The sequence below is a fragment of the Semicossyphus pulcher genome, unplaced genomic scaffold, assembly GCF_022749685.1.
Source record: "Semicossyphus pulcher isolate SPU_LCO1_2020_fin unplaced genomic scaffold, fSemPul1.0.p SCAF_18, whole genome shotgun sequence".
NCBI classification, from domain to species: Eukaryota; Metazoa; Chordata; class Actinopteri; order Labriformes; family Labridae; genus Semicossyphus; species Semicossyphus pulcher.
In genome coordinates this window covers 15,680,738-15,692,607 of record NW_027211691.1, presented here as the reverse complement: position 1 = coordinate 15,692,607, position 11,870 = coordinate 15,680,738, and the positions used below count along the sequence as shown (strand labels likewise).

General features: G+C 40.6%; 1 protein-coding gene across 1 annotated transcript; it reads right to left on the bottom strand.

Moving 5' to 3' along the window:
- Positions 1–2,752: 2,752 nt before the first annotated feature.
- On the bottom strand, positions 2,753–11,803 carry LOC138595899 (nucleolar protein dao-5). The gene is made up of 17 exons (XM_069667402.1): positions 11,665–11,803; positions 11,223–11,266; positions 11,078–11,142; positions 10,843–10,985; positions 10,562–10,622; positions 10,210–10,420; positions 9,945–10,037; positions 9,673–9,753; positions 9,034–9,177; positions 8,240–8,907; positions 7,396–7,908; positions 5,225–5,792; positions 5,053–5,126; positions 4,234–4,374; positions 3,713–3,873; positions 3,531–3,621; positions 2,753–3,397 (listed from the first exon to the last, which is right to left on the bottom strand). The coding sequence occupies exons 1-17, from the start codon at positions 11,686–11,688 to the stop codon at positions 3,315–3,317; spliced, it is 3,165 nt and encodes a 1,054-aa protein (XP_069523503.1). The 5' UTR covers positions 11,689–11,803; the 3' UTR covers positions 2,753–3,314.
- Between the last annotated feature and the right edge of the window lie 67 nt (positions 11,804–11,870).

The window sequence follows — 11,870 nt, the reverse complement described above, 5'->3', positions numbered from 1 at the left end:
CTGGTGTGTGAGCAAAGGTACCCATGACTTGGACTCTACCTCGACCTCAATCATTTATGTACTGGCCTGAGTTTGTGTCCTTCATGAAATAGCATACCATTGTTTCTCTATAAGATAGCTTAACCTTCAAAAACCTCATAAGTTGTTTAAAAACACGACTACAAATATTCCGGGAAACAGATTTTCAACCATTTTTCTTAGTTCTGAGTTTCTGTTTTCGATCCTGGTATCTGCTGGCTGCCATCTTTGTTTACATTTGGAAACATCCCCGAGTGGTTGTAATCATTTTGGTGGTCAGCAAAGTGTTTGGGGACCTTTCTCTTTTAACAACCTACTGTTCATTTCAAACATCACAGGTTAACCAACTTTAAGAGAAGCTGATAATCTTGTCTGTGACTAGAATGTCCACACACACTGGGTCATTATTTCAGTGCTTCTTTTCTACTCTGAACAATTCTCAGTCCTCGTGTTTCCAGCAACGGAAAAGAGAATTTTACACATCTGTGCCAGCGAAAGCCGTTGTCAGTATGTTTTGAAGTTCTGCTTATGTACGTACCTTTCTTGTGAACTTGACATCTGAGGCACACCTGGAGGGAATATCTTCAAAGCACCGACGAAACGGGAAAATGAACTGATTAGATTTTGGTTGTCCAGGAGTTAGTTCTGCCGTCACCCGAAGGATCTCCTGACATTCGCATGCTCTGCAGACAAACAGAGATAGAAAGAGAAGTTCTCTGGTATTGTGTGTCCTGTAAACGATTGTAGTACATAACCAACAATGCAGCTTGAGCACAGACAGATGGGTCTGAGACTCAGGTGTGTTAGGCTAGTTGAAGGTAATTCACCTTCGAGCAGAAATAAGGAACAGGCTCCTTTATCCCAACTCCTTACATTTTCTTATTTTCTAACTTCAGATCCAGCTAGCTGATTTCACATGCTCCCCCTGGAGCCACACAAAAAAAGGCTTTTCATATCTTTTTTTTTGGTCAAATATGCAGCAGTATTAAATAAGACCAGTAGACATGCTTTGATGTACGATATCAGGGAGGTTACCCTTTAATAGAAACTATGATGGATTACTTTTATGTAGTAATAGAGCATGTAGAAAATAAGCTACGCATTTAAACTTTCAAAGGCACTTTATATTATATTTATATTATATATATATATATTATATTATATACTTTATAAGGCAAGTTATATTTTAGGACTCAAACCAAAACCTCATGCACTGTGAAAATGTTGCATTTAACCCAGGTGTAATATTACTCAGCCTGTCTTATTATATTGTCATTTTGTTTTATACATAATGCTCCTTAAGTGTTACGACAGTAACGCTTAACAGCCACTTTACGACGGTCAACTTTGTATACAAACTTACATGTGGAGAGACCGCGTGCTCAGATGGTTGTAACTGCAGCTGTGTAAATCTGTATGGGCCTGTTACCCATTCCCTGCACCTGTTAGCTTTTGAGGTGAACCTTTGATATGGAGTGACCGCTGCTTCTGCTTGGCCGCTGGGGAAGGAGCTAACCGCTACTGCTACGCCACCTCCTGGACAGCTTTGAGTATTTTCCTCGAAAATACCAACATCTACTATCTCTACGACATATACACACAGTTTTGTTTTGTTTTGCTGGCCAGCATATTATTCACAATTAAAGACAATTAAAGTAATCTTTTGGATCCTTACTAAAGAGACACTTTAGGATTTAGAATTTTCGCGGTTCTACTATTCATGGACTGAGAAAATAACTCATATTTAAAGGGTAAAAGCATACCTACTTGCAAGTGGACTGGATAAGTCATTTATTCTCAGTAAACTGTAATTTAATTTAAATGTATTTTCTTACATATAAGGTTATACTGTGTTGAGAGATAAAACTGAGATTTAGTCCAAGCAAGAGTAACTGGATACAGGTGGTAAACTGCTACAAGACCCTGAAAAAATTCTGCTGTGTTGTTACAGTAAATGGTCTCGGCAATTATTTTAAGATATGCTAAGCATTGGTTACACTTACACACAGTAGTCATAATAATTTCACATTTAATTAAATGCAAATTCAATCTCGGATCCCGTAGCTATAGTCTGATGACGATATAGCCTTTGGGGACAACGGTGAAGATACCGAACATCTAGCAAGCGGTTAGCGAGAAACGACTTCCGGTCAAAACTTCCTTTCCGCATGCTGCATTGTTTACAGAAAAATAAATCGTTTTTCTTATCTTTAATTAACAGGTCTTACCTTTGCCGAAATTTCAAGATCATGATGCAGATTTGTAAAAAGTTAAAATGAAGCTTGGCAGGTCTATCATAAAGAGGAGAACACAACTACTTTTAAAATGCTTGTTTGTTGAACGGAGTTCGAATCGATCATTTCCGATGCATTCGCGGAAATCGGGAAATATGAACGCTGAACAGCTTTCATGACAATGCGTCGAGAGAATTTATCTCAAGTTCAATTTAAGATCTAGAACAGGTTGTTAGCTGATCTCGCAGCAGATGTCTGTTTATAGAGATTAATGAGAAGCTAAATCATTAGATGACACTCATGGAAGCTGGGATGTCATTACGGCGGATTGGTTTCCGCCTGCTTTTGCTCTCCACATGGTCTGTTCCCCTCCACGTCCCTGCCGACAGATTCTACATTGTAGAATCTGAAAATGGAGAATAATGCAAATTCAATGAATTTTATTGCTAATACCTCTGTACTTGAAGGGATTTTATTTTGGATTACAGTTGTATTGCTACTTTAACCTGGGTAAAAAAAATCTTCTTACTTGCAGATTTCTTCAAACACTTCAAATCCTGTTCAAGGTATACACAAAAATCTTTAAAAAAGGACTGGTTTCAACATTATTAGCACTTAAAACATTAGGTGGTAGCTTTGTGAAGTCTTAAGCAAATGAAGTCCAAATAAAGACTTTGGTTAGCATGCTGACAACATAACACAGTTAGATGTTGATATAAAACTATGGCTGTACACTGCCCCTTAGAGGCTGGAAACAATAAATGCACAATCATAAGAAACAGCCAAATCAAACTCAAGTATTAACAAAAGCACAAAGTTTTATTAACAAGTATTCTTTACCTTTTTTTTTCATCAGGATTTTATCCTTAAAATCATAGCTAAGGATCAACTAACTTTTAAAAAACAAAGATCTGCTATTTACAGCTCAGATACCAACACAGGAAGTAGATCAATTTAAATTATGTCCTACATAAGGTGTTTTTTTTTGTTTTTTACATATTTAGGAATTTAAGGATTTCTAAGTATGTGGCTGGTTACCCCGCCACAATTCATGAGCCAACTTCAGTCCGAACTTTCTGCCAATATCCTGGTGAAGTACAGAACTGCAGGCTGCGCCGAGACGTTTTGGATGCTGTAAGCATGACCTGTGTGAACAGAGCCGGAACAGCAGTCAAATAATACACTTCACTTTCACAGGTAAACATCAGAAGTCTTTAAAATGATTGATCTGCGTTAAACATGTTATTAATTCTATAGTTGTGACGATATCATTCTTACCACATGGCACCATAAAGGATTGTCCTGGATTAAACAGGGACTTGTTGCCGTTGATGGTTACCCTCACAGAGCTCGTTAATATGTTAAAAACCTTTAAAAACAAAACAATTAAAGACATGAATTAAAAAGACGCAGGAGTAGAACATGATGATATAACAAGTGAGAGGAAGATAAGTACTGACAGATGTGGCGCTGTGATCCACCCACAGAGGCTTCTTCATGTAGGAGCCCAGCAGGATTTTTCCGTTGCAGATGGTTCCACAGTTCAGATCCACCAGGAAGCCGATAGCTCGGCCCTGATGGAAGAACCAGTTGAACTGGTCCGGACTGATTTCAGGACCATCTGAGATGATATTTAAACAATAGAAATAAGTCAGTAACAGGTCTGGGAGGTAATTATGAATGATGATAAAAAATGACTCCAGAAGTCACTGTAGTATGAATTGACATATTTCATTGAAAATATCATTACTAAATCATTTTCATTTTCCTATTAGCTCATTTCTGTTAAGGTGGTCCACATTGATTGTAATGAAAATTTTCATTACAAGTTAATTGGACTTTCTGTGAGAGATGTTTGAAACTTTTCCTGAGAGTACCTTTTAACCTGCTCAACAAATCATTTACGTTTAAGCTCAGACGTCCATCCTATCAAAGATTTAATACTGTGACTTTATTAAAATCAGATAATATATTTTCTTACTGTTGGCAGGAGCAGACCAGAGACTCCTAAACCATTCTTTCAGGTTGTCCTTATCCTTCTGCTGTAAGATCAGCGGTTTGAGAGGAGGAGCGAACAGATCTGATGCCGAGAGGGCAGTTTGGACTGTGGACGACGGCAGAGCTGAAAGAAAAGACAGATAAAAGCAAACTATAAGGATCAATCCGAAAATTAAGTTTATTATAAAGCAGGAACACAGTCAAGGACCAAATGTCCATTCAGTAAATTAAGTTGACATTTAAACAACAAGGTGAAGCCGTTTGACTAAGTGACGTGAGATACATGTCCAGGCAGAGCTGCTGCATGTTTAATCCCCCACAGAAGGTGAAGGGGCTCAGTGTAAATATTGCAGTGTGGCCGCCCACGTTTCAGGCCTCACAGAACAACTGTCAAATGTGGTGGTTTCATTTTATTTATTCAAGACTGAGCTCACACATTTCTCCCTGCTGTGACCATTTTATTTGCCGAGTTACAACCCAGCTGTTTGAGGTGAAAATAAACAAGTGCCATGTATTTATCATAATCTGGCTGCATGATCATAAAGCCTGTCTCCTCCATGTTAACAGATGTGACATGAGTCAAACTATAAAATCAAAATACGCGCCAAATCCACTTTTCTCAAACATGGTTTCTGTCATTATCGTTAGTTCTGATCATGCTGATTTACATCCACGTGTTCATTTTACTGACAAGTTTAATTTCAGTTAGTTATTTGATGCTGTGAAAAGGATGATTGACAGCTCTGTTGACAAATACGGCTCCTGCAGCCGATCTGTCCACAAAGTCTGGATTTAAACATACTCAAGTTGTCCTCGTTCTCCACGTACTCTTGCAGCTCAATCATGGAGGACGGCCCACTTCTGTGGGCTTCCAAACTGTGAGAAAAAAAACATTAAAAAAATATAAAACAAAACTTGTAAAGATAAAAAGAGGGAGGAGTTATTAGGAGGACAACATTCAGACTTTTCCTTACGTGTTCTCTGACTGACACTTGCCGTCCTGGGGGGCGTCGTGGTTTGCAGGGCTGTTGGACTCTCCGGTATCCATACTGAGAATATCTGTAACAGTCTTACCGAGTGTTGTACGGTCAGCAGCAGCAACATTACGTCTGTTTCTCTGATCTGCCTCTCTGCTGCTCACCACAGTCGGGGTCTCAAAAAGGTCTTTATACGTGGCCAGAGAGCGTTTGACAGTCTTTGGAGCGGACAGCGGCTTCACCTTCATGGGAGGCACAGAGTCTCCCCCTTGTGGTTTTAACGAGACAGCAACGTTGCCGTTTTTAGGAGTCCCAAGTTTAGGAGACCTGCTCGGTTTGGTCTTCTTCGTTCTTTCCTTACGAGCTTTGGGCTCGTGCTGCTGAGGCTGCGGTCCCTCTGGCGTGCCATCGATCGTCCACCAGTTACCGGGAGGTTTCCTCCTCCGTTTCTCTGGCTCTGCTGCTGTGAGCTGCTCCCTCGGGCCTCTGGGAGAGACAGGCGCTGGTGTGATGGACACTTTTTCATTAGAGGAGTAATGGTATACTCTTTGAAACACCTGATCCCCTGTGAAACACCATATATTAGTCAGTTACAAGGCTTATTTTATGTTTACAAAACTCAAATGGGTAATGTTTTTATGAACAGCTTGGACCTGTTACTCTTACCTTTCTCAGTAAGCCAAGTAAATTAACTGAATGCCAAACTTAGGTAAAGAATAAGTACCTTAAAATTGTACTTGTACTTTTTCCTAGTTCCTGTACAAGACGATATTTAAGAGGCAAATATTGTAGCAATTACTCCTCTATATTTTTATAAATACTGACCTCAACAAATATAATTTGAGACCCCAAAAACATCAAAGCAATTTCTGTGAGAAAAGAGAATTTATTGAGTCCTACTTCGGAAAACAAAATGTAACTTTCCCCTTTTCGTGCAGCGCTGAGTGTAGTGCCAATTCAATCTTTTTCAAACCATTAACCAATCAGAGAAGAGTTCGAGCATGTTAATAAGCCTTTTTCCTGATGTTTAATTTAAAGATTAGAGAGGCTGTTTTCAGTAATTGTGAACATTTCAATGTGCACTGTAATGTCACTGCAGCACAAACGTGGGACAGCACTAGTTAGAAACTTGACAGGACAGAGGAAAGTGGGATTCAACAGCTTTCAACCCCATCGTCCCAAACGAGAATCTAAACCTGCATCTCCCCTTCTTAGCTCAGCTGTATCTAGACACAAATCACAACTGTCTGTAAGACATTACCTATTATTATACCTGATGTTAAGGTAATGTAGGCCACTGCGTGACAATTTTCCCATCAGCTTTAGGAGCACCATCCGCAAATGTATTACCTACAGCAAATTTACAGTAGATTTAAGACCATTTATGGGTGGCTGTGGCTCAGTGGTAGAGTCGGTCGTCTTTCAATCGGAAAGTTGGAGGTTTGATCCCCAGCTCCCTCAGGCTACATGTCGAAGTGTCCTTGGGCAAGACACTGAACCCCAAATGGCTCCCGGTGGCATAGCCAATGGGTATGAATGTGATATCTGATTGACAGCTACTTTACGTAGCAGCCTCTGCCATCAGTATGTGAATCGGTGAATGTGATATGTAGTGTAAAAGCAGCTTTGAGTGGTCGCAAAAACTAGAAAAGCGCTATACAAGTACAGTCCATTTACCATTTTAATTTCCCTGATTTTAATTTAAGACCTTTTCAGACTTTTTGGCTGCCTGCCGGGGTCAGCCCTAACACAGGTCTGTATGTGACTGACTGACTGACTAAATGAAGGTACTTTCAGAGCCGTAGAAAGAGAGTTGCGACAGCGCCATGGCAGATCATGGAGCATATTGGACCTCCACTGACGCAACTCTCTGTCTATACGGCTCTGGGTACCTTGTTCGGGGGAGTAGGCGGGGCTGCTCCTCCACTGTCCTCACCTACGTCCACAGCGCGCACCTGCTTTCAAACACGTCATCATCTGCCTCATAAGGAAAGTTATTGCCCACACAAGTGCACATTGACCTGATGCGGTCAGCCACATACTAACACTTATAATAATTTAGTCGTCAAAGGGGCCATTTTCAAGTAGAAAAAGTACTTCTCCTTTTTTGCCAAATGGAGTATGCACTGGTCCTTTTCATTAAGTACTTCCTCCTCCATTCACCTTACCTAAGCTTAAGCTGTGGTCTCTGTGTGCAAGGTCTAAAGGACTAGACTGTACAGCCAGGTCCAGGTCCTGCTGCACCTCGTCCTGCTGCTCCTGCTCTTCCGTCTGCTCACATACTTCTTCTGTTGCCTTCATCCTGTCTGGTGTGTCTCCTCTTTTATTTCTGTTTTTTCTCTGTTTGGTTTTCTTTTCTTTATTTGCATCCTGGCTGTATGATGGTGCACGCTCCGTCTGATGTTTTTTCTTCACAACTTTGTCCTTCTTAGCCTTCACAGGTGAAGGTGTCGCTGCGATGGGCTCCTTGATCTGCTTGGACTTCTTGACAGTTGGCTGGTTGTAAGTGACCGTCGTTGCGGGCAACCACCACTCCCCAGTCTGCTTCCTTTTTCTTTTCCCAAGAATCTGATCGCCTTCAGCGGAGCTCCTTTCAGAGACAAGCGAATGTTCGCTCTGTTCATCCTTTCCATCGACTGAATCCTTTGCTGGTGGTGCTTCATAATTCAAGGTTTCTTTGTCTATGGGGAAAAAAAGAATATAATGCTGTATAGATGCTTCAGAGATGCTGATTTCAAATGATATGCCTTTTTGATCTTTATTTAAAAGTTCTTGTTGTCTACATATTTCTATGTAATATAATTTCATTGTAAATATCAAATATTGTTGTCTGATGCGAGGAAGGCTACAAACCATTTTTTGAAGCCAATCGGGATCAGAATAAATAAACAAATTAAGTATAACCCATGATATGTAACAGTAAAAACTGGCAATATCTCATGATGATGATGATTTGGGATTTTTCTGCTGTATTCGCAGCATTCCACAGAGGAGAATTTAATGGTTCCTCACCTGAAAGAAGGCCCAGGTCTTCATCAACCGCAAGCTCCTGACTTGGTTCCTCAGCATTCACCATCTCCTTTCCTGCATCCGCTCCCTGCGTCACCTTTCTGGCACCCTTTAATGACTTAGCCCTGCCTGTCTTGGCGTTTTCTTTCCCATCTTTTCCAGACTTTAACGCCTGAGCTTTCTTTCCCACTTTTGGAGAGGGGTCATCCGTCTCAACACCAGCCTTTTCTTCAGGCTGCTCCTCTGCCTTATCGCTTTCTTTAGATGGAACCTTCTTGAGTCGTTTTTTTTTGTTAGGTTTTTCTTGTTCCGTGAAGTCAACTGCAGGAACATCCTCAGGACTGGACAACTGAGGGATATCATTCTCAGGCTTGTTCACCTCATTCTTCTTCTCTTTCACTTTTGTCTTCCGCTTTCCAGCTTTACTGTCTGCTTGTTGTGATTCCTGCTGTTTTGGTGCCGTCTCCAACGGGCTCTCCTCCGCCCCCTTGTCTGATGAGCTGTCTTTGTCGGTGCTGGACGTCCTGCTCTGTCTCTGTTTCTTACTGGTGGCAGTTTTAGTTGGGATGGAAATCCAAATAGTTGTGTCATCCTCCAAAATTTGGAAATCCTCCTCGGGCTCGGGAGGAGGAGGAGTGGGAACTTTTACAGGCAACAGAGACTTTCTAGAACTAAATAAGAAATGGATTGTTCATTATTTCATGTTCTCATGTTGCCTTTACTTTAACTACATTTTGTAACAGGATGAGACCTTAGCAGAGAATAATGCACAAGGGGGTACCCTTATTATAACTCACCACGCAAGTCTGGACTGTCCCGCCTCTCTGAGCTTCTGTTGAAAAGCCGACGGCTGCTTTTGAACACTTTCTGACTTTTTCTTGGGAGCAGCGACTTCAGGCTCCTGTCTCACTGCTGACACAGGAGGGCCTGTGGTTTCTTGACTGAGAATAAACAAAAAACAAACATAATTAGCCAATGCACAGTGCACAAATAGATAATCCTACTCTCAAGATTTAAATTCTCCCTTAATATATCCAGTATCGTGCTTCACAACATCCACAATGAAAGCTACTTTAATACCCCTTTCCCACCAAAATTAGCGCGTTGACGCAGGTTTTTCAGACCCAGGAAGACCCGCTTATAGATGCCGATTGTCTCTTTTCCCATTGCCAGTGAAGTATACTCCTTTTGGTCTCTTTTCTGAATTTGTAGCTGAGATGACAAGGAGTCGCAGAAGTTACCGACAGAGCATAGCATCACGACGGAAAGGGGGCGCAGATTCACGTGTCAACGTGGGTTTTGTCTTCCCATTAATGCCGATCGGAGCTGAGGTGATAATTACCCAGGTCTACCGCAGAGTCATTTGACCCAGGTCGGGCGGGTTTTTTGACCAGTGGGAAAACTGCTTTAGACATGAACAAGTCATCACACGGTACCTTCGTATTTTTCCTTTGCCATTCAAAACAGCAGTTTGAGGTTTTTTGGAGGCGTTTTCTTTGACGGGTTGACTCTCTTTGCTGCAGAGAAAAGTAGACAAACATCACGTGCACGTAAGTACAAAACCTAAAAAGGCAAACATCCAAGTAAAAAAATCAGGATATTTAAGGTCATCAAAACACAAAGAGGACTCGGTTTACTGCAGTAGTCTGCGTGTTTGGGTGCTTGCAGCAAACTAATCATCACATCAAACATTATAAAAGGTCCTTACCACGATCCCTCCACCTCATTTTTCTGACAGGACATCTTGGGTTTGCTTAAAGTGACCCTTATTGGAGGAGATTCCAGATCAAAGTCAGCATTTCTAGAAGAAATTAGAATTTAAAAAAGCATTTTGTAGATTAATGAGTTAAAATACACTGGATCACAAAGTTAATGTCAGTGTTTTCATTTATAAAACAATACCAAGTCAACTTTAGAAAATATAACTTCAAACAACACATTTTTTAACACAAAGGAAATGTATAATGACTAACTCTTCCGTGATGTGCCCGTTGCATTGGGGTTTCTGTGTGGGTGGAGGATCCGTCTTTGCCTCCTCTTCTACTCCCTCATCTTCACAGGCAAAGAGAATTGGAGACACAACTCTGTCTTTTCCAGTGTCCAGCTCTGCTACATGTTCAACAACACGTTCAATCGGGCTCGATGTCTTCACTGGCCTATGCGCTTTAAATGGGATGTCCAAATCTGCCACAAGGAGAAGCAGCACTCTCAAAACAATTCTATACAACATAAAAAGTGTAAAATGACAATAGACAAAACATCATGTATGAGTACATTTATAAAGAGCAAATATTTCTGAGTAAAATACAGGTTTGAGTGTCTTACCAATGTCTAATTTAGGACTGGGTGACCCTGTGTTAGGATGCAGGGTGTCTCCTTTAGGACCCTAAAGGTTACACAACAAAAATGTTTTTTTAACTACTGTCTCATCAGATCTTTCCCAAGTGAGGACATACGAGCAGTGGACAGCTGCTTGTCAGTGACAAAAATAAGCAGCTCTACATACTAAATCTACCATCAGAGACTTTATATCTTCCCAATATAGGAACAAGACTAATTATGCATAGCATCACCAGAAGTCAAAGCCGTGACTGACTGTATATTACCATTAGGCGTCCTGGAAGTTTCTGTGTTACATGTCCTTCCTGTGAGAGTGGTGAAACCCCTTTCTCACTCTGGTTTGCCTCATTATCAGAGGTCTGGAGAGGAGAAGGGGGAACAATGTCAACATCTTCATTTGAGGATGGATCTAAGAAATATATAAAAAAAAATACAGGTTAATACAACGAACGTGGAAAACGAGCTGCAAAATATTAAAAGAAAAAAACAACAACAACTCACCAAAGTCATCAAACATTTTATCAATGTCTTCCAATGTCAGCGGCCCTGCCCATTTCTTAGCTGGACTGAAAACACAAATGTCAGGTAAGAACAATATCTGATATTACAATTCTAACATTAATTAAAAAATCCTTTTCAAATGTACCTTTTTGGGTTTGTAAGGTAGCAGAGCTTCCTCTTTGGTCTCTTCTGTGAAAAGACAAAGTAAAGATATTTGGTTTACTTTCGTTTACCTAGGCCTACATCACACCAAACAACAACAACTGAAGTATACTATTTAACGCAGCAACCCATAGGATATACAATGTATTGAACGAAATTTATTAGCATTAGAAACTACAGCTTCCGTTACAACCGTGGCGTCAGTCCTCTAACATCTCACTTTAACGGAGCAAATTGAACTAAAGCAACGTTACACATTTGCTATAATGTGAAGCTCATGGACGTTGTATTTACGCTTACCACACTGCCAACAGAGCGGACCTTAATGTTACAGCCACTACTTCCCCGGGCTTGTCTCAAGTTAAATATGTATGTTTATTCTGTCTCCTAAAAGAAAAAGATACACATAAAATTCCGTAACTTACCAACGTAGGGTATTTAGTCTCCATTTATGTTGGCCTGCTATTTTTGCCGGTTAACGACAACATTAACGTAAGAATATGACTGTTTACGACGGCGAAACCCAAGCGAACGGCAAGATAGCTTTCAGTTTGAATTCACTAACCGCTAATATTCTGTTGATTTTAAACCCCTCTCTGAAAATTAAACTAGGAATATGTTTATTATCGTG

What these genes read in the sequence shown, in the direction of transcription:
- LOC138595899 (XM_069667402.1), bottom strand. Translation starts at nt 11,688, where the DNA reads ATGGAGACTAAATACCCTACGTTG. An exon ending in TAAAATGTTTGATGACTTTG is followed by an intron (nt 10,986 to 11,077) that starts GTGAGTTGTTGT and finishes TATATTTCTTAG; the next exon opens with ATCCATCCTCAAATGAAGAT. An exon ending in ATCCTTTATGGTGCCATGTG is followed by an intron (nt 3,398 to 3,530) that starts GTAAGAATGATA and finishes CTGTTCACACAG; the next exon opens with GTCATGCTTACAGCATCCAA.